At 40.3% G+C, this 25,274-nt stretch overlaps 2 protein-coding genes across 3 annotated transcripts in view; one reads left to right on the forward strand and one right to left on the reverse strand.

Moving 5' to 3' along the window:
* Nucleotides 1–23,786, reverse strand: MTFMT (mitochondrial methionyl-tRNA formyltransferase). Of its 2 annotated transcripts, XM_059418522.1 has the most exons (9): nt 23,522–23,786; nt 20,763–20,972; nt 18,306–18,428; nt 16,539–16,641; nt 15,138–15,213; nt 9,381–9,472; nt 2,569–2,647; nt 1,623–1,705; nt 1–437 (listed from the first exon to the last, which is right to left on the reverse strand). In XM_059418522.1, exons 1-9 carry the CDS (start codon nt 23,740–23,742, stop codon nt 246–248), a joined length of 1,179 nt encoding a protein of 392 aa, XP_059274505.1. In that variant the 5' UTR covers nt 23,743–23,786; the 3' UTR covers nt 1–245. The 2 variants fall into 2 exon arrangements, with proteins under 2 accessions (XP_059274505.1, XP_059274506.1); XM_059418523.1 differs by lacking the exon at nt 1–437 and having other exon boundaries at nt 1,622–1,705; nt 2,597–2,647.
* Nucleotides 1–25,274, forward strand: part of SLC51B (solute carrier family 51 subunit beta) — a 51,194-nt gene that overhangs the window by 9,142 nt on the left and 16,778 nt on the right. The gene's annotated exons all lie outside the window — the stretch shown is intronic.

A 25,274-nucleotide genomic window follows, 5' to 3' on the forward strand; every position in this document is an offset into this window, starting at 1 on the left:
TTGAGTTTCACATTATAAATAAAAGTTTTATTTAAAGCTCTTTTTGTTATTCAAATAGAAAAGTGGTTTTAACTACTGTTAAACAAAAAATGGGAAGTGAAGTAATTCATCTTTTGACAATAATCTTCCTTCCTTTCTCTTCAACAGTGTCCTCTTCTTTGATAGTCAAGGTAATTCCTTGTAAATAAGGCTTTTAATAAATTACAAATATGTAGTAGGTTCTTATCCATCTACTTCCTAACTACTTAATGCACTGTTGCATAGCAACAATTTTTTTTTCCCTGCTTCTTTATTGGAAGTCTGAGAGTCTGAAATTTGCATTGCCTTGGCTGAGGTTGGGAATCTTTCTGGTACCAGGGGTGCAGATACCCATTGTAGAAATCAGTAGCTGTTAGTGTTTTCTTGAGCATCACTGATCGAACACCAATCCAGCCATCCTAAGGGCAAAAGACAAACAGTAAACGGGGTGGTGGCAAAACTGGAGGTAAATCTTAGCATATACAACTTTTAGCATGAAAACAAACCCACAAATCTTTACCAAATGCCTAGCTACAGATAGCACTGTACTAAGTAACATATATGATTCTTTGACTCTAAACTTATTATCGAGTGACAACAAATGTATAGACCTATATAAATTAAACCTATTGAAATATAAAGGGGGCAGAATAAAAAAGTGTGTCATCTTGGCATGGTACTTTATAGTTTTCAGAATATGTCCATGTATCTTACTATGACTGGTCATCAAAAATGTAACTGCTCTAAAAGTAGGCAGATCCAATATCATCCCCAGCGGAAACTGATTTAAGAGAAAACTGATGCCCAGGGAGGTGCGCAATTTGTCCGAGGCGACATAACTCATGGGACTTAAACTCACATGTTCAGACAACCCCAACTCCTTCTATGAGAGCAAACTGAAGATTTGCAGGACAGACCTATAAAGACCCAGACAACAGCAAACATATCCACCATACACCGTTCGAGAATAAGCAAGATGAAGAGTCTGATGTGGGAGTGTGGATCTACAGTCTGTGTAGGTCAGATCACCCTATCATACATTATAAACTTGGCCTCTTGAGCAGGAAACATGGCACATCAACACCATATGAAGGAAAATATCAGGAAATGGAAGAAATGTGGAACGTCTCTCAGGCCACTGTCATAAAATAATAATGGTTCAAAAGTCATTTTAAATAGGTTAAGAAATCTCCTCTTTAACCACTATTGAACAGTAAAAGCAAGTAGGATACCTGCACTGTAGTAGTTCAGCTAGATACTCTGCTATGGCTATCTTCTGTGATCACCAAATGAACAAGGTGAGTTGCTAGTTAAATAAGACTTGTTAGTTACTAACAAGAACTTGTTAATTAAATTGGGCTGCTGAGAATATACAAGTTTCTTTTCAAAGAGCACTAAACTTACCGAATCTTCTTTCAGTAATAATGCCTTGGTAAGACTTCATCACTTTCAAAAATTATAATAGTGACTCTATTTCTTAAGAAAAATTAAACTGTACATTGGCTCACTCTGATGGATTAAACAGTTGAGTGAAGTCTTAACTAAAAACGATAAACCATAAACTCAGTAGAACAAGTATAATTTAAAGCTAAAGGCAAATGTACCTTGCAACAAACCAGCAGTATTTGTGACTGTTTGTGGTATACTACTGATCCTGGAGTAACACGTTGTCCTCTTAATTTTAGATCTAAAGAATTGGGGGGAGGGGAGAAGGATATGAGAAAGAATAAATAATTATACAACTTCATGGTGCTTAAAAATGAAAAAACATCCTAGGAGGGAATACTAATACCAGAGGGCATACCTGCTGATATCCTGACTCTGTAATCCAAACCTACAATGGAGCCATGGTGCTCTAGTGCATCTCAAACCCAAAGGGAAGCTTTCCATACACATAGGAACTTACCAGACCTTTACCCAGTCTCCCAAAGATCAACCGAAAAATGTCAAATTTAGAAGTTCTGACCATTTGGGGGAGATAACTAGCTACCAGTGGAGAGGTATACAGGAAGCTTACGATCCAAGCTGACCCTTCCATCCATGACCCAGGAAATCCCATTCTTAGATATCTGTGGAACTCCCAACTCCCTCTGAGCTGGACCACCTCCCTCTGTGGCTCCCACTCCTTCAGTCCACCATACTGGGAGGGTACTGATGGGCCTCAGAATGGACTGTGTCACAAAATGCTATACCCTGGCCTAGGATTCTCCCTGAGTTGCCCAGGGATTTTCATTATGATATTCAGCAGAATGAAACTGACCAAGTCATTCTGCACTCCCTGAAAACCTTAATGTAGGAAATTACAGAGCTTAAAATGGGATAGTAAGACTCCTTTGCCTACTTCTCACATTCTTAGGATGACCAATGAAAAAATACATGAGAATGAACATTGCAAAGAGTAAGACAATAAATGAATGTAAAGCATTATCATTACTGAACAAACTAAAAGAATCATTATTTTTAGTAAATGTGACCTATGGTAAAAGAGTCACATTTTCAAATGGACTACAGTGAAAATGTTTTCCACATCAGCCATTCAAAAGTTAGTACCAGCGAGGACTGAACTATTAACTTCTACCAAATCCAGAAGTTTAATGGTATTATCCATCCATAGAGTCTGCAACGGAATCTGCAAATAAAATTAAAGAAGGTATGATAATGGAATACACTCAACCCCCAAATCCTTTTCAACTACTATTTTGCATTAATCTGGTCTGACTCTCCCAGTTACAGAAGAATTGGGAACTGAGTCTCTAAATCTTATGATACAGTACACAGCTGTGTACCCTCTACAACAGTCTCTAAGACTGATAAGATCTTAAACACTATTTTAAAAATCAATGTTTATATCTTTATTGATATTTCTAATTTAAATTTATGTTCATTGTAAGAAATGCAAGCATTACAACAATTATATTTTAAAAACTTAGAAAGTAGGCATGTCTGGCTGGCTTAGTCAGAAGAGCTTGTGACTCCTGAACTCAGGGTTTTGAGTCCGAGTCCCACGTTGGGCGTAAAGATACTTAAATTAATAAAACTTAAAAAAATTTTTTTTTTTATTTAAAGATTTTATTTATTCATCTGACAGAGAGAGATCACAAGTAGGCAGAGAGGCAGGCAGAGAGAGAGAGAGGAGGAAGCAGGCTTCCCGCTGAGCAGAGAGCCCGATGCGGGACTCGATCCCAGGAGCCTGAGATCATGACCTGAGCCAAAGGCAGTGGCCCAACGCGCTGAGCCACCCAGGCGCCCAAAAAAAATTTTTTTAATTTAGAAATTATTCTGTACTCTGATCCCCAGAAGTAACCACTGTTAACAATTTGATTGGTATATCCTTTTCTTTCTTTCCTGCAAATATTACAAAAATATAGAACATACTCTTACAAGGAAGTTTTTTACCTAACGCTGAAGCACGGGCAACTTTCATAAGCGTATGCATGTCTATTTCCTCTCTATCTGTGGCACAGTACTCCCATCATGACTATATCATAATTTATGCAACCAATACCTTTATGATGGACATTTCAATTATTTTCAATTTCTTGCTACTATTAATAGCAATTCTTCCCAGTATATGGACTTTTAATCTTGGGTATAGTAATTTTTTTCCTGTGCATAAGTTTTTTCTTATTTTTATGAAGTAATATTAACCAGTTTTTTCTCTCATGGCTCCAGTAATTCACATCATGCTTAAAAAGTCCCTTACACTATAAGATTATTAAATATTACACTTACACTTTAAGATTATTAAATATAATAAAATTATTCAACAGTGCTTTTCCCTCAGTTCTTTCTGGTTTCCCATCTTTACATTTAAATGCTTGATCCATTTTTCTTTTTTTGATCATTGTTTTGACTTTGAAAGTCAGGATTTGAGGGCCTCAGGATTTGGTTACCCTCTAATGGCTAACCAGTTCGGTTGTCCCAACCCTATTTACTGGACAATCCATCTCACCCTTCCCCACAATGTGAAGTGACACTTTCGTCACATTTTGATTTCAGACTAATAAAAATTAACATGTAGTGGGAAATAAGTTCTCTCAAATTTCTGAAGTAAATACAGTATCTTCAGACTGTAGCTCAATCCTCTATTTCATAGACAAGGAAAGGGAGGCCCAGAGAAATGCAGCTATTTTCCCAAGTTTAGACACAGCTAGAGCCTAGGACCAGAATCTAGGTTTTCTCATTCTCAGCTCAATGCTCTCTTTATCACCTCCCCTAAAGAGGTCATTTAATTTTCAGAAGAGTTAGATTGTTTCAAAGATTTCAAAATCATATGTTTGCATGGATTTAATTCACAAGTTTATCTCCTTTGATCTTGGCAGTTGTGGACATGGTGATTAACCCTGTTTTAGAGGTAAAAAAGCAAAAACGCAGAGAAAATAACAGGTTTTGCTCTTGGTTAGTAAATGTCAGCTCTAGGAATGAAATTTCACCTTCTGGTTCGTAAGTGCTCATTCTGTTATGGCCCCAAGCTTTTTCTAGATGGAGAGGAAAGGTGAATTGCAGAAGATAACAATCATTATATGGTAATGGAACTGTGTTTAACTTTTTTAAGTTTTTGAAACTTTTTTTTTTTAAGAGATTTTATTTATTTGACAGAGACACAGTGAGAGAGGGAACACAAGCAGAGGGAGTGGGAAAGGGAGAAGGCTTCCCAAGGAGCAGGGAGCCTGATGTGGGGCAGGAACCCAGGACCCTGGGATCATGACCTGAGCCAAAGGCAGACGCTGAATGACTGAGCCACCCAGTTACCCCAAGGTTTTATTTTTAAGTAATCTCTATACCCAATGTGGGGCTTGAGCTCACAACCCCAAGATCAAGAGTTACATACTCTACCAACTGAACCAAACAGCAACTTTGTTTAACTTTTAAGGAACTGTCAAACAATTTTTTCATAGCTATTGTACCAGTTTATATTCCCATCCCAGAAATGTAAGATAGTTCCAAATTTCTCCACATCCCTGTCAACACTTGTTATTGCTTTTTTTTTTTTTTATTTAAAGATTTTATTTCTTTGACAAAGAGAGAGATCACAAGTAAGCAGAGAGGCAGGCAGAGGTGGTGGGGGGGCCGGGGGGGAGCAGGCTCCCTGCTGAGCAGAGAGCCCCATGCTCATGACCTGAGCTGAAGGCAGAGGCTTAACCCACTGAGCCACCCAGGTGTGCCTATTGTCTTTTTTTTAAATTTATAGCAATCCTAGTGGGTGTGAAGTGGTATCTCTGTACAGTTTTGATTTGCATTTCCCTAATGACTAATGAAAATGACCATCTTTTCATGTGTTTAGTTGCCATTTATAGATCTTCTTAGAAGAAGTTATCTATTTAGAAGCTTTGCCCATTTTCTAATCACGTTTGTCTTTTTGTTGTACAGTTGGAAGATATCCTTATATAGATACTGGACTATTATCAATACATGATTTGCAAATATTTTCTTCCACTCCATAGGTTGTCTCTTTGTATTCTTGATAGTGTTCTTTGAAGCCCCAACAGTTGTTAATTTTCATGTCTAATTTCTCCATTTTTAGTTTGGTTGTTTAGGCTGTAGGCAACATATCTAAGAACCACTGCCTAATTCAAGGTCATGAAGATTTACTCTTAAGTTTTCTTCCAAGAGTCTTATCATTTTAGCTCTTATATTTAGGTCTCTGATCCATTTGGAGTTTGTGAGGTAGGAATCCAAATTCATTTCTTTTTTATTGTGGATACCCAACTGTCCAAGCACCATGTGTTAAAAAGATTATTCTTTCCCCATCAAACTATATTGGTACCACTATCAAAAATCGATTGACAATAAACATGAAGGTTTATTTCTGGGCTCTCAATTCTATTCCATTGAAAAATAGGTCTATCCTTATGTCAGTATCCCACTGCCTTCATTACTGTAACTTTGAAGTAAGTTTTGAAATTAGGAAGGGTGAGTTCTTTAACTTTGTCCTTTTTCAAGGTTTTTTGGCAATTCTGGATCTCTTGGGATGCCATATGAATTTCAGGATCAGCTTGTCAATTTCTGCGAAGACATCAACTGGGATTTTTATAGGAATTGTGTTGAATCTGCAGATCAATTTGGGGAACAGTGCCTTCTTAACAATATTAAGTCTTCCAACCCAAGAACAACTAGGTCCTTCCATTTACTTACATCTTCTTTACTGCTTATTAACTCTAAAGTTTCTTTTAGATTCTTGATGATTTTCTATATATAAGATCATGTCATCTGCACATGGAGTTTTACTTACTCCTTTGCAGTCTGACTCTGTATTGTTTCTTTTTTCTTGCCTAATAGCCCTGGCTAGAACCTCCAGCACAATGCTAAAGAGAAGTGGTGAGACTGGACATTTTTTTTTTTTTAAGATTTTATTTATTTATTTGACTGAGAGAGAGATCACAAATAGGCAGAGAGACAGACAGAGAGAGAGATGAGGAGAAGCAGGCTCCCTGCTGAGCAGAGAACCCTATGCGGGACTTGATCCCAGGCCTCTGGGATCATGACCTGAGCTGAAGGTAGAGGCTTAACCCACTGAGCCACCCAGGCGCCCCAGAGACTGGACATTTTTGTCTTGTTCCTGATCTTAGGTGGAAAGCGTTCAGGCTTTCACCATTAAATATGATGTTAGCTGTGGGTTTTTGTCAGGTTGAGGAAGTTCCCTTCTTAGATTGTTGTACATTTTTATCATGAAAGGGTGTTGGATTTTGTCAAGTGCTTTTTCTCCATCTATTGAGTAAATTCTGTGGCTTTTGCCCTTTATTCTATTATATGGTGTCTTACATGTATGTTGATTCAACCTTGCATTCCTCATATAATCCTACTTGGTCATGGTATACAATCCTTTTTTATATGTTGTTTAATTTAGTTTACTAATTCTTCTGAGAATTTTTGCCGCTATATTCATTAAGGATATGGATTTTGGCTTTCTTTTCTTGTGAAGTCTTTATCTTGTTTAGCCTACCTTAGGTTTTGTACTAGCTGCTCCCTCTGCCTAGAATGCCATTTTCCTAATCTCAGCATGATTCATGGCTCCATAATGTCTTTCAGATCTAAACTTAAATGTCAGTTTAGAGGTGCCTTTTCCATCTACCGAATCTAAAATAACCTTCAGTTAGTCTATCACATTTTCTTCTTTTAATTTTCACCAAAGAACTTATCACACTATCGGGTATTTTTATTTATTTGCTTATTTGTTTCTGTTTTCTCACATCTTCTTTATCTCTGGTACCAGTACAATGCCTGACACATAATAGGCTTTCAAAAAATATTTTGTTTAGGGACACCGGGGGGGCTCAGTCAGTTAAGCATCTGTCTTCGGCTCAGGTCATGATCCTAAGGTCCAGGGATTGAGTCCAGCATCAGGCTCCTTGCTCAGCAGGGAGCCTACTTCTCCCTCTGCCTGCTGCTCCCCCTGCTTGTGCTTTCTCTGTCTCTCTGACAAATAAATCAAATATTAAAAAAAAAAATTTGTTTAATGAATGCATGAATAATAGCAGATAACATTTAATGAGTACCTACTCCTTGCCAGATACTATACTAGATGCTTTATATACATTATATCAGCCCTAATTACCAGATGAACAAACTAAAGCTCAGAGGTTAAATAATAAGTGGCAGAGACAAGGTGGAGCCCAGTTTTGACTGGCTCTAACGTCCATGTTGCTTTCCCTATGCCTTCTGTTGCAGTGGGAAAAGTACTGGGTTTGAAGTCAGACTGGTTCAAAACCTGCCTCCCACTAACTGGCAATGGTACCTTGAGCAATATTCAGTACCATCCATTCTTTACCTTAAGCCTCAATTTCATCAATTTAAAATCAGATGATACCCACATAAGGCCGTGATCCTCACTGAAGAACTTGGCACACTAGAAGTATTTAGTGGCAGATCTCCATCTTAATCAATGTTAATAACAGGTGGCCAAGGGGCGCCTGGGTGGCTTAGTGGGTTAAAGCCTCTGCCTTCGGCTCAGGTTATGATCCCAGGGTCCTGGGATCAAGCCCTGCAATGGGCTCTCTGCTCAGCAGGGAGCCTGCTTCCCCCTTTCTCTCCGCCTACGTGTGATCTCTGTCAAATAAATAAATAAATTTTTTTAAATAAATAAATAAATCAATAAAAATAACAGGTGGCCCATTTAAAAACCCCACACTTGGTAGACCCCATTTCAAACAACACAAGAGGCTATCAAAATAAAGGGGGAAAAACCTGATACATTTGTCAAAGAACTGAGAATTTAACTCAGGTCTTTTAATAAGTATTTTTTTAATTTTTAAAAAAGATTTTAAGTAATCTCTAAAAACCCTCAATGTGGGGCTTGAACTTACAACCCAGAGATCAAGATGCATATGCTCCACCAAATGAGCCAGCCAGGCACCTCACATATTTTAATAAGTATGTAATAAATACTGTAAGTATAAATAAGAACTATTTAATAAATAAGTTACAGTTACAACTCCACTTTGTGAACCATCTGTAGAAATTGAGGATTTAAGAATTCAGTTGTAAAAAACTGGCTACAGGCAGAAAGACATACTGGGAAAAGCATTGGATTAGATGTTAGAAGATTTAGATTCATTATTTTGTGATGGGGCACCCTGAAGTCCATACACACACACACACACACACACACACGAATATATATTCAAAAGTCCTTTGTGAATTTTAAGGTTCATATAAAAACTTGAAGTTTAAAGAATATTTAAAAAATGAATTTCATACACAAAGAAGAATTTTTGAAAGCAAGGACTCAAACATATTTGTACACCAATGTTCACAGTAGCATTATTCACAACAGCCAAAAGTGGGAAACAACCCAAACCTCTGCTGACTGATGAAGGGATAAACAAAATGTGGCATATACATACAACAGAATGTTTTCCTTAAAGAGGAATGACATTCTAATACATGGTACAGCATGGATGAACCTTAAGGACATGATGCTAAATGAAATAAGCCAGACACAAAAGGACAAATATGATTCCACTTATATGAGGTACCTAGAATAAACAAATTCTAAGAGACAGGAAGTAGATAGTGGTTACCAGCGACTGTGGGAATGGGGGATAGGGGAATTAGTGTTCAGTGGGTACAGAGTTTCAGTCTGGGATGATTACAAAGTTCTGGAGATGGATGGTGGCAATGGTTGCACAATGATATGCTACTGATTTATACACTTAAATCATGAATGCTACTGATTTATATGCTTAAAAATTGTTAAAATGCTTTATGTTATATATCTTTTATCAGATTAAAAGTTTTAAGAATAAAATGAATTTCAGGATTCTTTAGGTTTAGTTTGCAATTCATTCCTAAATAAAAGTATTTTGAAAATGAATCACATACACAGACAATTAGGTAAAACTGCAATCTGACTTCCAACTTACTATAGTTCCAATGGCACGATAAAGTCTGAGTATCTGCTCTGAAGTTTGTTCCTCCCATTTTATACATCTGGTACCAGCAGAAATCTTAGGGGCTACAAGATAAAGCCAAGAGCAGGAGTAAATATCAGGTTCTATGTCCATGAACTGATAACTATATATTTTTTTAAGAATTTCTTTAATTATGTGAGAGAGAAAAAGAGAGAGCGAGCAAGAGAGCACATAAGCAGGGGAGAGGCAGAGGGAGAGGGAGAAGCAGGCTCTCGCTGAGCAGGGAGCCTGATGTGGGGCTCAATCTCAGGACCTTGGGATCATGACCTGAGCCGAAGGCAGCTGCTTAACAGACTGAATGACACAGGCATCCCTGAAATGGCAACTATTGATGCTGACTGATAGAAGAGAACTTTTATTATTTTCTCAACTTTTGAGTATATTTGAAATTTTCCACAATTTGAGTAAATTTGAAATTTTCCATAAAAGTAAAAATAAATCAATCATATAGATACGAAAGAAAACTGGGTGAATTTCTTTGTAAACTGGGAGCAGAGAAAGCCCTTCTAACAATGACTCAAAATCCAGAAGCAATTAAATGACAAATATGACTACATAAAAATAAGCTTTTAGGGTGCCTGGGTGGCTCAGTGGGTTAAGCCGCTGCCTTCCGCTCAGGTCATGATCTCAGGGTCCTGGGATCGAGTCCCGCATTGGGGGCTCTCTGCTCAGCAGGGAGCCTGCTTCCTCCTCTCTCTCTCTCTGCCTGCCTCTCTGCCTACTTGTAATCTCTCTCTGTCAAATAAATAAAATCTTTTAAAAAAATAAGCTTTTAATAAAAATAAACTTTTGTATGACAAAAAGGTCATAAATCAAGTCTAAAAACAAATGATGGGGGCACCTGGCTGGCTCAGTTGGTAGAGCACGTGACTCTCAATCTCAGATTTTCAAGTTTGAGCTCCACATTGAGTGTAAAGATTACTTGAAACAACAACAACAACAGAACCTTAAAGTATTTGTAATTTTCATCATAATATTTTAGATCTATTTATAATTACAAGTTAATCTAAAATATATATATATTGGGACGCCTGGGTGGCTCAGTTGGTTGGACGACTGCCTTCGGCTCAGATCATGATCCCGGAGTCCCGGGATCGAGTCCCGCATGGGGCTCCCAGCTCCATGGGGAGTCTGCTTCTTCCTCTGACCTTCTCCTCGCTCATGCTCCCTCTCTCACTGTCTCTCTCTCAAATGAATAAATAAAATCTTAAAAAAAAAAAAAATATATATATATATATATGTAACATAATATTAATATAATAATATTATATCCAGGACTACTTTATATCTATTATGTGGATTTATTTATATCTATCATATAAAGTACTCATAAAAACTGAGAAGAAAAGACCAAAAATGTGATAGAAAAATGGGTAAAAGATATGTCTCTTCCTAGAAAAAATAAATGCAAGTAGTCTTTTTTTTTTTTTTAATATTTTATTTATTGACAGAGAGAGAGAGAGATCACAAGTAGGCAGAGAGGCAGGCAGAGAGAGGAGGAAGCAGGCTCTCTGCTGAGCAGAGAGCCCGATGCGGGGCTTGATCCCAGGATCACTGAGATCATGACCTGAGCCGAAGGCAGAGGCTCAACCCACTGAGCCACCCAGGCGCCCCGCAAGTAGTCTTTAAACATACAAAAAGATCCTCAACCTCACTCACAGGAGTAATGTAAATTAAAACTACTCCAGGATGCAATTTCTTATCTATTGGCTTTGGAAGTAACATAAGCTTCAAGTTATTTATAACAGCATTCTTTGCAATAGCAAAAGTTTGGAAACAATCAAAATGTCCATCAAGAGGGGATCTGTTGAATAAATTATGATACAGCCATATAAGTGAGAATTACACTGCACTGCCATAAAAAGGAACCTTCTTATTGACAGGAAAGGATTTCCAGGGTACAAGGTTAAGTAAAAAAACCAACCAACCAACCAAACAAACCAAAAAACCAAAGGTAAAAAAGAGTATATATTTTATGCCACCTTTTGTGAAAGAATAAACGGAAAATCTATTTATTTATTTATTTAAAGATTTTATTTACTTATTTACCAGAGAGAGAGAGACCACAAGTAGGCAGAGCAGTAGACAGAGGTAGAAGGAGAAGCAGGCTCCCCACTGAGCAGTGAGTCTGATGCGTGGGACTCTATCCCAGGACCCTGAGATCATGACCTGAGCTGAAGGCAGACGCTTACCTGACTGAGCCACCCAGGTGCCTTAGGAAAAATCAATTTAAAAATATGTGGTATTTGCTTATTTTGATAAAAGGAAACAACTGGACAGCTAAATCAGGAATTCATAAAACAGTCACTCGAGGAGGAGCTAGGGATGGAAGTGAGACTTCTCTTGAGTATACTTTTTCAAAGAGCTTAAATTTTTTAATCATAGAGATGTTTTATATGATTAAAAACAAAATTTAAAAATAAATAAATAAATAAATAAAATTTAATCATAAAGAGAAAAAAAGCAACTCTGAAAATTGAAAACAAACTAAAACAAATAAATCTATGTGTCAAACTTGGTAATGAAATGGAAAAAATAATCATCATCTCCAGTAAGTTTTGGACATAGCACTCTGCACCTATTAGAAGGATATATTCTATAGACCAAAAACAACATGCAGAGGAATATGAAATATTACTCAGTAATTTTACTGTTTGTAATAACACTGGTGTTGTAATTCTGAAACTATTTTATGCCTACCAATTAAATAAATAGGTCAGTATTAACTTTTGAAAAGATATTCAGTTTAAAAGAAAATATAAGAAAAACCCTGAAATTCAAAATTTGAATCGGGGGTGCCTGCGTGGCTCAGTCAGTTGAGTGTCTGACCTTGATTTCAGCTCAGGTCATGATCTCAGAGTTGCCGGACTGAGCACCGCATTGGGCTCCACATTCAGCATGGAGTCTGCTTGTCCCTCTCCCTCTGCTCCTCCCCCTGATCTCTCTCTGTCACATAAAATCTTAAATGAATAAATAAATAAATATATATGTATATATATTTGAATCAATAATGGTATAAACTCAAATATTATTTTTAAAATGTTAAAAAAATATAATGCCTCACCTTGTCCATTGACACCTTATCTTGGAACACACTGTTGTACCAGATGGATTCTAAATAGCACCCTTCCCAAAACAAACAAGGGAGAGATGGTTTGTTCTAACATGGGACAGAGAACTTATAAGATGAGTCTGGGGCAGGACGCCTGGGTGGCTCAGTGGGTTAAGGCCTCTGTCCTTGGCTCAGGTCATGATCTCAGGGTCCTGGGATCAAGCCCCACATCGGGCTCTCTGCTCAGCAGGGAGCCTGCTTCCCCCTCTCTCTGCCCGTCTCTCTGCCTACTTGTGATCACTGTCTGTCAAAGAAATAAATAGAATCTTAAAAAAAAGAAAAAGATGAGTCTGGGCATCTTATAAAAGAAAGCAAGGAAGCACTCAAAAACTAGTTAAGGTTGTCAAAAGGATGCAGGACCCAACTTTAGGGGGCTCCCACTGGCTAAATTTGGGATGACTTGAGCAGGACAAAGAATTATAGATATAATTAACTATAAAACACAGTAAGTGAAAATCCATGAGTCAAATCATAATTTTAAAAACTCAGTTGCTGGGGCCCCTGGGTGGCTCAGTGGGTTAAAGCCTCTGCCTTCAGCTCAGGTCATGATCCCAGAGTCCTGGAATCAAGCCCCGAATCGGGCTCTCTGCTTGGCAAGGAGACTGCTTCCCCCTCTCTCTCTGCCTACTTGTGATCTCTGTCTCTCAAATAAATAAATAAAAAATCTTTAAAAACAAACAAACAAAAAAAACTCAGTTGCCACCATAATTGAAAGTGACTGTGGCACTAACTTCTTACTCTAAAAATTGATAGAGAAAGAATTAAACATTGATCCTGCCATTTTAGAATGAACTAGGATTCATCTTCAATTAATGAGGAAAAGCTCTTCTTCATAGAATAATGCCAAATATTAAAGGTAAAAGGAACTGGAAAATTGCCATTTTGCAATCCCTAATGAAATAATTCATTCAAGGAAGAAGCACCAACCCATGCCAAAATGATTACATGAAAGGTTGTTAGAGAACAGAATTATTTGCATGGTGCCAAAGCATCACCCCACAGATTACCTGCCAACTGCAAAGGGAAAAACAGATCTTTACACTGGATTCAACCAAGTGGTCAAACTGAACTTCACCAACCTTGATGCAATCTGGTATTATCACTCACTGATGTGACATCCAAAACTAGAGCAGAGAGAGGTGGCACTCTAACATATCCTTTTAAACAATTTTTTTTCTAAAGATTTTATTTTATTTATTTGACAGAGAGAGAGAGAGATCACAAGCAGACAGAGAAGCAGGCAGGGGCGGGGGGAGCAGGCTCCTCGTTGAGCAGAGAGCTTAATGCGGGGCTTGATCCCAGGACCCTGAGATCACGACCTGAGCTGAAGGCAGAGGCTTAACCCACTGAGCCAACCAGGCACCCTTAAACAATTTTAGCTTCTGAATCATGTAAATGTTTTACATGTTCAAGAAGTAAATCATAAATAAAAATAAAAAGAAATCCTTAAAATTAAAAACAAACTGAAACAAGTACCACTGGAACACAACAACATCTATGAAATATTCTTTCCAAAAACATCAAGCCTAAGTCTAACCAAGCCTTTAGAATTTCCAATGCACAAGAAATATAAAGTCTAGAAAAATAAGTTAAACAACACTGTAAGGAAACAGACAACTAGCCTATTATCTTCAAAAAGTCAATGATATGGAGGGGGAAAAAATAATGGAGGGATTAATCTAGATTAAAGAGACACACCAACAAATTATAATTACATACTACTCTCAAAAACTATCCAGCTAAAAAAATGTATTTTTAGACAATTAAGAACATTTATGTACTGGACATTAAATACTATTACGGAACTATTCATTTCTCTTAAGAGATGCATGTTGAGGGATGCCTGGGTGGCTCAGTTGGTCAAGTGTCTGCCTTTGGCTTGGGTCATGATCTCAGGGTCCTGGGATCAATCCCACATTGGGTTCCTTGCTCAAGAGGGAGCCTGCTTCTCCCTCTGCCTGCTGCTCCCCCTGTTTGTGCTCTCTCTCTCTCTCCCTTTCCCTCTGACAAATAAATAAATAAAAATCTTAAAAAAGAAAAAAAGAGAGATGCATGTTCAAATATTTAGGAATGAAAAGTTATGATGCATACTTCCAAAGGATTAATATATATATTAATATATATTAGGATTATAATATATACTAAATAAACAATACACATATATAGTGAAAGAAAATATGACTAAATATTAATAATTACTGAGTCTGGGTTAAACAGGTATTCATCATTTTTTTTTAATTAAAGATTTAAAAAAAATTAAATTAAAGATTTATTTACTTATCTTAGAGAGAGTGCAGGAGGGGCAAAGGGAGAGGAAGAGAGAGTCTTAAGCTGACTCCTCACTTAGCAGAGCCTGATATCAGGTTCAAGCTCATGACCCTGAGATCACGACCTGAGCCAAAACCAGGAGGAGACTACATGTTAAGAGGAAAATGGAGATTATAACTTGCCATTCTTTGGAAAGAGACAGGCAAGTGGGCACTCAGTCTTTAGTCAAAATCAAGGGCAATGTCCCATTGAAGTCAGAGTGTTCAGGTGCCATCATGACAGACAAAAACCTCGTGGAGGAGGTAAGGGTCTCCGTAACCTTCACTTACCATATGTCACTCCCTCAGTTGGCTGCTGCCTTCCTTTGCTCAAACTCTCAGGCAAATTTTTCAAAACTGAAATAAGCTGGGAGAAAAAAAAAAGGAGAGCAACATATTCAAGATGAAAAGAACAAAGGCAGAAATACATTACAATTCAGTACATGACATTTATCAAAAGCTTTGAAGGAGCTGTGTGGCAGGGTAGGGCAGGAAACTGCCTGAGGCCATGACCACACAGGGCTCCTCAATGGAGATGGTGGAGATGGTGCTCTCTCCGAGGACAGAGCAATGAAGTGCTTCCAGAGAATGCCGAGTTCTGCTGGCTATGCAAGCTTTTCTTGTCAGAAGAGTGTGTGCTCAGGAATCCACACTGTGAGTCCTAGGAGGGAAGGCAATGGAGCCTCAAAGAAGAATGTACTCGAGTCACACAGTCCTGGGTTCAAATCCCCATTCCACCACCTACTCTTGTGATATTGTGAAAAAGTTCTTTGACCTGTGGGGCCTTCAGCAGGTGACAGTATCAGCTGCCTCAAAGGTTGGTTGGGAAAGTAAGAAAATAAGTCTAAGGAGGATCCAGAATAGTCCCGGCACACGAGCCAGTCCTTAAAAAACGAGCCACTATTCCAAAACCATTTCTCTGGTGAGTGCCTGGATTAGGAAGCACTGTCTAGACAGTCAGGGGAAAACTATCCTCTACAGAAAATTAACTAGTTCAGATGAAAATCATTGATTTGGCCATGAAGCATTCACTCCGACCTACTGTGTGCAGATTCGAGCTATACAAAGCCAAAGAGCTCATTTAGAGCGAGGGCATCAGCAGAACTCCAGTACTATGGAGGCGATGACCGCAGAAGGGAGAGGAATGCACGGTCACTGAGGGAATGGTTGTTGGCCAGTCTGACAGGGGTGCCAGGTGAGTCTAGGAGCCGGAGGCTGAAACCGGGAAGGAGCTTCTAATGGCCTCACTGGAATGCAGGGGGCCACAGAAGCTCACGTGTTTCAGGAGAGTCTGTATTAAGTACCACTCTGTACATTTCCCAAAGACTCACATGAGAAATGCCAACCTTGATGTTAGGAAGCAGGGAGAGAAATCGGTTAAAAGAAACAAAAAAGCTGGGGCGCCTGGGTGGCTCAGTGGGTTAAGCCTCTGCCTTCGGCTCAGGTCATGATCTCAGGGTCCTGGGATCGAGCCCCACATCGGGTTCTCTGCTCAGCGGGGAGCCTGCTTCCCCCTCTCTTTCTGCCTGCTGCTCTGCCTACTTGTGATCTCTCTCTCTCTCTGTCAAATAAATAAATAAATGCAATCTTTAAAACAAAAAGCTGAAAATGATGCATCCCAGAAGTGTTCTTTGCATCACCGACAGTTAGGAGACCTAGGAAATGAAGCAGTGGAGTATCAGAGAACCGTACCATGTTGGCCCCCAGTCTTGACAGCACTGTCTCCAGTTCCTTGGCAGTGCTCTTAGGTGGCACAGGAACCGTTTCCTGTTTGAGAATTGGGCCGACATCAAACCTACCAAAAATCAAAAGCAAATAACATTACTATTTCTTCCGATCAATAGGTTTATCTACATGAGTGTTTACATACCACAAGGATAGTTTAACCCTGGCTGTGGACTTGACTGGTAGCCATTAGCAAAAGAGAAAAATCAGTTTGAAAGAAGGGAATGCAAAATATGGCCTATACTCAGATTTTATATCTATTTTTCCTAAAGGAAAAAAGTACAAAATTGAATATCAGGGATTTAATTGCAGTTGCAAATAATTCCACCTTTAGTAATTAAGAGTATTTAAAAAGTTTCTATTTATACAATGAAAACACAGAGCAAAAAATTTATTTTCTAAGGAAGTACCATTAAGAAATTCATAATGTGGGTGCCTGAGTGGCTCAGTGGGTTAAGCCTCTGCCTTTGGCTCAGGTGATGATCTCAGAGTCCTGGGATCGAGCCCCGCATTGGACTCTCTGCTCAGCAGGGAGCCTGCTTCCCACTCTCTCTGCCTGCCTCTCTGCCTACTTGTGATCTCTCTCTCTGTCAAATAAATAAATTTTTTAAAATCTTAAAAAAAAAGAAATTCATTATAATTTCTTTCTACATATCCTTCTCAAAGGACAAGAGTTTTGCCTAGATTATAATCATTGATGATTATAAGTTGATACAAGTGTATTTGCATTCCCACAGTCTTACATTTTACATCAAGCTCTATAAATACTGGCTCTCAACTTTTATTAGAAATATGCTTCATTTTAAATAATTAACTTTGTGGTTGTTAATTCTACTTTCAACCTATAATAAAATGCTTACTATAAAAAATTACAAACATCCACAAAACAGTGTCAATAGTCTCTTGAATCCCCAAATAACATCATCCAGAGTTTAGAATTATTAAAGTTTTGCAATTCATTTCATCTGCCTCTCTTGTTTTCTCAAGTTAAAGCAAATCCCAGATATGTAGTTGTTCTTGTGAAGCTGTGAATTATTTTCTATGGGGACATTAGGTGATAAAAGATAGAGGCTTAATATAATCCTATTTTTGGGACGCCTGGGTGGCTCAGTTGGTTAGACGACTGCCTTCGGCTCAGGTCATGATCCTGGAGTCCCGGGATCGAGTCCCGCATCGGGCTCCCAGCTCCATGGGGAGTCTGCTTCTCTCTCTGACCTTCTCCTCGTTCATGCTCTCTCTCACTATCTCTCTCTCAAGTAAATAAATAAAATCTTAAAAAAATATATATAATCCTATTTTAGACTATAGTAGGATTTAAAAAATTAAAAATGTTTAAGATAATTATATTACACATTGGCATACAATGTGGTCTTACTTCAGGTTCCAAATATTTTGACCACAGAAACCAAGGCCAGCAAAACCAAGATTCATTACAACTCATATCCAAAAATCCATCTCTCATTTACACAATGTTTTTCACAGAAACCCAGCTATCAATAATATAATTTATTTCAGTTAACAAGGTAAACATTTCCCAAGAACTTAAAGAGACACTATGTAACACCAAACCACATATAGTTTATGTCAGAAACCAGGAAAAGACAGAAAGGGAAGGAAGGCACTGTGGAGTCAGAGGAATTAGCACCATCCATTCATCCACTTCCACGTCCTCTTCGAAAGACTGACATCAACATTCAAAACCGCAAAGTCTAGAGAAAAGAAAATATCTCCTACCTTTTAGGTTTAATTTGCATAATCGTCACTCCAGTAACTGTGTCTCCATGAAGTACGGTATGGATTATAGGGGCTGGACCACGCCACCTCGGGAGGCAACTGGGATGGACATTCAATATGCCACTGAGTCAGAAAAGGCAGAAATTAGTGTGCACGTGGGCTTTACCATTTAGTTCCTGCTACCCAAATATGTGACTTTTTATCACTATACTTCCCCAGAAAGTTTGGAAAACAAACTCGAATCTAGTCTTATACCACCTGTAAAGGGAGCCAGAGATTGTTTACTCTCTTACCATAAGAGATCAATGAAACTTAGTTAAAAACAGAACAAGAGGGGCACCTGGGTGGCTCAGATGGTTAAGCGTCTGCCTTTGGCTCAGGTCACAATCTCCAGGTCCTGGGATCAAGCCCCATGTTGGGCTCCCAGCTCAGCTAGAAGTCTGCTTTTCCCTCTCCCTCTGCCTCTCCTGTTTGTGCTCTCTCTGTCTCTCAAATGAATAAATAGTATTTTTAAAAATAAATAAATCAAATCAAATAAAAACAGAATAAGAAAACTATTCACTGTCCCAAAGATGTTCCACAACAGTCTGTGACGTCTGGGAGTTTTTAAAGATTTCATTTTTAAAGTAATCTCTACACCCAGCATGGGGCTCAAACCCATAAACCCGAGATCAAGAATCACACGCTCTACCAACCAAGCAAGCCAGGTGCCCTGGAAGCTTTTAAATAAAAGCAAAAAATAGCTTTTATACTGTAGGAGAAGCACTCAAACCCTCCTGTGCATCTCATGGGCAGTGTGAATATATAGGTTAGTCTAATTAGTTTCATTTAGTTTCATTTAGTCTGCATACAGAATGCCTAGAACAAGTTTCTTGAATCCCCATCCAACAATCTATTCATCTTTACTCTTTATCCTAACACACCTAGTGCCCAGTGATGAGCAACTTCAATCATTTACTAAGTAACCTGATTAGTTTGACGATATCTCCACTGCAGGAATATGCACTCAGGAGTGCATGTACACGAAAGTCTTAGATTCAAAATTCCACTGTTCAGCCCTGTCTGATTCACCCAAGAAATATTTACTGAGCACAGTCCATGTGCTGAGGATATAAGCAACACTGAACCAAAGGAGGAAAAATTCTGCCCTCAGGGAGCTTACATGCCAAGAGCGGGAGACAAACAACACAAAACTGTGTAAAAAGTTTGTCAGATGGTTCTAAGGGCTTTGGGGGAAAATAAAGCAGAGAAGTGGTAGGAGTACTGGGTGGGAGACGACAGTTTTAACAGGGGTCACAAAGTTTTACCAATAAGAAGACACTTGAACAAAGACGTGAGGAGGTAAGGGAGTAAGCCATGCAGACATTCCAGGCAGAGGGAACAGTAAGTATCTTGAATAAGGTAAGTGTTCAGCAAGTTCAAGGAACAGCACAGAGGCTATTGTGGCTGGAGTGGAATGAACTGAGGAATAACATGAGGAGATGAAGCCAGACAGCCAGGAGGGGACCAAACCCAGTAGGTAGGTCCTCATAGGCCCAGACTCTGATGACTTCTGAGTGAGATGGAAAAACACCAGAGAATGCTGAGCACAGTGACATGATCCAACCTCTGCTTTAAATGGATCACTTCAGCTGCTGGGCTGGTAAAAGACTGAGAAGGCCAAGGACAGTATACACTGGGGGCTGTGTGTATGGGGGGGAATAGAGGGAGGCAGTTACTGCAGAGCGAAAGGTGAATTCCATCTAGAATTCAAAGGCAGAGCCAATAGGATTTCCTCATGGATTGGGTGTGTGGTGTGAGAGAAGGAATCACGAGTCCCTGAAAGGTTTGAGTCTGAACACCCAGAAGGGTGGAGTTGCCATTGACGGAAATGAAGACTTGGGGAGGAGGAGCTGTTGGGCAAAAGTTCAGGAATGTAGTTTAGGACATCTTATATGTAAGGTGCCTATCAGACACTAGGTATCAGTGGCCTGGAGTTCAGGAAGAGATGTGAACTGGAGGGACACATCTGGGAACTGCCAGCATCTACGAGGAATTTAAATGAGGGTGGGTGAGAGAGCCCAGAGATCAAGAGCAACACACATTTCAACAATTTATGACACTAACAAAATTTTTTATCTTAAGAGAAAACAGTAAAGAAAGCAGAATTAGAATTCAAATCATTGCACTTTAAATTCCAGGTCTATATATATATATTTTAAAGGTTATTTATTTATTTGACAGAGATCACAAGTAGGCAGAGAGGCAGGCAGAGAGAGAGGAGGAAGCAGGCGCCTCACTGAGCAAAGAGACCGATGTGGGGCTCGATCCCAGGACCCTGGGATCATGACCTGAGCCAAAGGCAGAGGCTTTAATCCACTGAGCCACCCAGGCGCCCCATTCCAGGTCCATATATAAAGACCAAAAGCCTCCTATACTGTATCCCCTTTAAAAACAAGAACAAAAACAAAAACTCACTAGGGAAATTTAAGAATAAGAGCTTCACTCAAAAGTCGGCCAAATGAAGCTACCACTCCAACGTCGTACTCTCCAGATCCCACATCTGGCCACTCATACACTGGAAGATGAGACTGGACAGCATATTGCTTCACTGGTAGTCCTTTTGGGGATGGGGAGGGCACTGTGACCACGTCCAATTTTTCGATTAACTCTTCCTCTTTGTTTTCCCTAAGTTGGAAGGATTGGAGGAAATTGTGTTAAGACAATGACTCAAAGTTAAAACTACTTCACATACTTCCACAGTACTTCTATAGTTAAATTCATGAAACATTCAAGGGTAAATGCTTAAAACTAGAACAACTGAGAGACTGAGTTTTGTTTTTTATTTAATTTTTTGTAATTTAAAGAGCCATATGTGGCTAATGACTACTGTTTGGATAGCAGGGTTCTAGAAATTTCCTGTGCATACAAAAACATATACAGTACAGATATTTTACAAAAATAGGGTATTATACATATTGCTCTGTATTTTGTTTTTCCTTCTTAACAACACTATATTACTATTACGTGAGTCTTTTTTTAAAAAAGGGTTAAATATACATTTGCTTGTATATCCAACAAACATTTCTAGAATAAGAAACTTAAACAGTGGCTGTCTCTGAAGAGAGGAAGTGGAAATGGGAGACAGAGGTGGAGGGAACTGCCTTTTCACTGTATATCCTTTGAACCTTTTGAATTTTATACCATAATCATGTGTTAGCCAAACAATAAATACGTTTATTAACCTTTAAAGATTTTATTTTGAGAGAGAGAGACAGAAAAAGGGTGCATGTGGGGCAAACAGGGAGCAGGGGCAGAGGGCAGAGGGAGAAGCAGAATTCCTGCTGAGCAGGGAGAATGACGTGGGACTCGATTCCAGGACCCTGAGATCATGACCTGAACCAAAGGCAGCCGCTTCACTGAATGAGCCCCCAGGCGCCCCTCGATCCAATAAATACATTAAAAAAACAAAAGATATCCCATGGACATTATTCCACAGCAGTACATGTAGTACTACATCTTTCTTTTTACCTGCTGCATCGTAGTCCAGTGCCCAGGGGTATTAGTTTATTTACCAGGTATTGCATCACGTGTTGAGGAGAAAAGGAGTATGTAAGAGGCCCTAAAGACAGAGCACAGGAGTAATGGAGCCACCAAGATAAGCACCAGCAGAAAGGTCAGGACACGTGCCATGAGATTCTGGAGACAATCTGGGGAAAGCGGTGTGTGGACAGTACATCATGAGGGTGTGCAAAAGGAACACGTGTGAAGGGAGTGTTTCAGGGTGTGCGCGCAGAGCAGAGTGGTGGAGGGAGGAATATGATACGAGGGGACTGATGGGGTTGTCAGTAGGAGGGGCTACTGTGAAGAATCTGTAGGGAAAACGTTTATAGCAGCAATGTCCGCAACAGCCAAACTATGGAAAGAGCCAAGATGTCCATTAACAGATGAATGGATAAAGATGTGGTATATAAACATAATGGAATATTATGCCACCATCAAAAAATAGGAATCTTGCCATTTGCAATGACGTGGATGGAACTAGAGGGTATTATGCTAAGCAAAATAAGTCAATTAGAGAAAGACAATTATCATATGATCTCAATGATATGAGGAATTTGAGAAATAAGGCAGAGGATCATAGGGGAAGAGAGGGAAAAAATGAAACAAGATGAGACCAGAGAAGGAGACAAGCCATAAGAGACTCTTAATCTCAGGAAACAAACTGAGGGTTGCTGGGGGCAGCGGGTGGGAGGGATAGGGCAGGCTGATGGACATTGGGGATAGTATGTGCTGTGGCAACTGCTGTGAATTGTGTAAGACTGAAGATTCACAGACCTGTACCCCTGAAACAAATAATACATTATATGTTAATAGTAAAAAAATAAAAGAATCTGTAGGGAAGACTTGATGGAGATGACAAGTAGTGTTGGGGGTGCATCAGGAAAAAACGCTGTGGGAAAATAACAAATGGAGGCTGAGGGAAGGCAGGCAGAGCAGTACAGTCAGGTCCAGCCACCATACAGCATGGACTTTCAGAAGAGGTTGGATCTCAATTTTTTTCCCTCAGTAAAAGGCATTTGTTAAATTGTACAAATACTAAATGTATACCTAAGGGTTGTGATTTATAAATTTATTCACCTGAAAACAGTTGTTTTTGGACTGTGTCCTCATTTCAGCCCCCAGAAAATAGGGTCCTGTTGTATACAGGGAGGAGACTGGGAGCAGAGAAGTGAGACATGGGTGTGCCTGTGCCTGGTAAGAAGCCCAAAGGATTGGAGGGTACAAATTAATGAACTGGAGGTAGAAGGAGGAAGTGGAAAGGGGAGGACTTCAAGTCAGACAAAGTCAGACCCCGGCAAGGCCGGACATGCTCAGATGATGACCTTGGGCAATCGCTTAACCTCTCTGAACTCCGGTTTCCTCACACAAAAACTGAGCAAGGAGGTGCTGGTAGAGGACAGAGGTGATGTATGCAAAGCGACCAGCGCCGGCCTGGCACCACCGGGCGCCCGGCAGCACTTGGAGAACCGAGACTGCCGGGAGCGGGAGTGTAGACCGGAGGGACCAGGCGCGCCCCGTGCACCTTAAGGGCGCCCGGAGACGCCAGGATCTGGGCCCAGACATTTCCGACCCCGCTGCTTTCCTTGCGAGGAGTGCAAATCCTCGGGGCCGGCTGCAGAGGCTCGGCATCAGCGCCTTCGGCAGCCGGGCCCCCCAAGCCCCGGCCCCGGTACCTGGCGGCGTGCAGCGCCCGCAGCGCCTCTCGGGCGAACTGGTCGGTGCCGAAGAAGAGCACCCGCCAGGGCGGCTTCTCGCGGACTCGGACGCCCCGGCCATCCTCCCCGCCAGGGGACCCTCCAAGCCCTGCCAGCGCTCGCCACTGGGGGCTCGGCCTACCGCCCGGACCGCCACAAACGGACCGGGGCCCCCAGCAGCGCGGGACTAGCACCCTCATCACCTCCGGGGACGGCCTATCATGCGCAGGCGCGTCGGGCTAGACGACGGTGCGCGTGCTCGGCCGGAGGGGCGGGGCCGGGAAGGAGGGCTGATGGGCGGGGTCTGCTAGCGACTGGAGGAGAGGCCTTTGTGGTTGGACGCGTGTCCCACCTGTGTTGGAGCTCTTGTAGGAATTGGCCGGCTCTAGCGTCCCCATTATTTTTATTGCATTTGTTTGCACGATTTAGCCAATCTCCCCAAAAGAACTCTTTTGGGAGCAAATCACGTGTTTTCAGACAGTGACATCTCATTTATTACGTAGTTATGATAATTAATATTTACCGAGTATTTACTGTATGCCTTGCTTTGGCTAGGCATTTTATATCCATTATTTCTATTAATCCTCATATCAGGCATGCAAAGTAGATATTATCACAGCCATTTTACTGAAGAGAATCCGAGGCTCAATGAAGTGAAGGGAATTACCTACCTAAGCTCCTGACACCAGGTTCATGTTTCTCAAAAGTCTGTGATCCTTAACCATTTGGTCTTCATGGCAATCCTCACGTACTAAGCAAGTCAAAGTCCCCATTTTGCACTAGAGGAAACCGAGGCTCAGCTACTTGCTCACAGTCATTCTGATGAATCCAAGGCCCCACTCTTGCCCCTGTGGTTAGCCTTTCACACAAAGGGTTAGCATAGGGGAAATTTTCAGGGGGAAAAAGCAGGGGAGGCTGCCCCAGAAGAACTGTAAGGAAATTTAGTGCTTGGATTCTGTATTCCAGAGGCCCATACAGTGGCCCTCTCATGTATGATCACACATCTTGTGTATGACTATAGAGCGGAGACTGGATTTCCTTTCTATTCTTACTCTTAACCACATTTCCCCTCACACAGTCTTAGACCCCGTGACCCTGGATCAGTCCTTCTTCCCAAATTATGAGCTCTGACCATCCCCGCTTCTGTGCCTTTGCTTGCTGTTCTTTTTTTTTTTTTTTTTAAGATGTATTTATTTTTATGTTAGAGAGAGAACACATGAACAGGGGGTGGGGTAGAAGGAGAGAGAGAATCTCAAGCAGACTCTGAGCCCATCACAGGGCCTGACATGGGCACAGCTTGATCCCAACACCCAGAGATCATGACCTGAGCTGAAACCAGAGTCAGATGCTTATTCCACTGAGCCTCCCAGGCACCCCTGCTTGCAGTTCTTTCTAGACTGTGTTCCTCATATCACTTACCTTAATGACATCCTTTCTTCAATGCCAAGTTCAGATATCTTCCCAGAAGCCTCGAGCTCTTGCCTGGATGAATTGAATGTGTTTTTCCATGTGGTGCCTCCTTAATGCTCTGCGGGAACTGCTGCTTCTCACACGATTTGGAATTATTCAAGTAAGCTGTCTGATTATGCATCAACATTGACAAATTCACCTGTGTGTTGAAAAGAGAGAGGCAAGGAGGAAGTGAGAGACTGTATTTTCAGTGCTTCTGCTCATCTGATCATATAGGAAGAGGAGTAGATGAGACCTCAGACCTTCCATGCTTCCAATCAAG

Source organism: Mustela nigripes, chromosome 13 (assembly GCF_022355385.1).
Source record: "Mustela nigripes isolate SB6536 chromosome 13, MUSNIG.SB6536, whole genome shotgun sequence".
NCBI lineage: Eukaryota > Metazoa > Chordata > Mammalia > Carnivora > Mustelidae > Mustela > Mustela nigripes.

Bases quoted from the DNA above. Each gene is read 5' to 3' on its own strand.
- MTFMT (XM_059418522.1), bottom strand. From the start codon at position 23,742: ATGAGGGTGCTAGTCCCGCGCTGCTGGGGGCCCCGGTCCGTTTGTGGC. The intron at 20,973-23,521 runs GTACCGGGGCCG...CTTCCAACTTAG, and splicing joins CGGGCGCTGCACGCCGCCAG to GGAAAACAAAGAGGAAGAGT. The intron at 18,429-20,762 runs GTGAGTTTTTGT...TTTCTGACTCAG, and splicing joins CTTATTCTTAAATTTCCCTA to TGGCATATTGAATGTCCATC.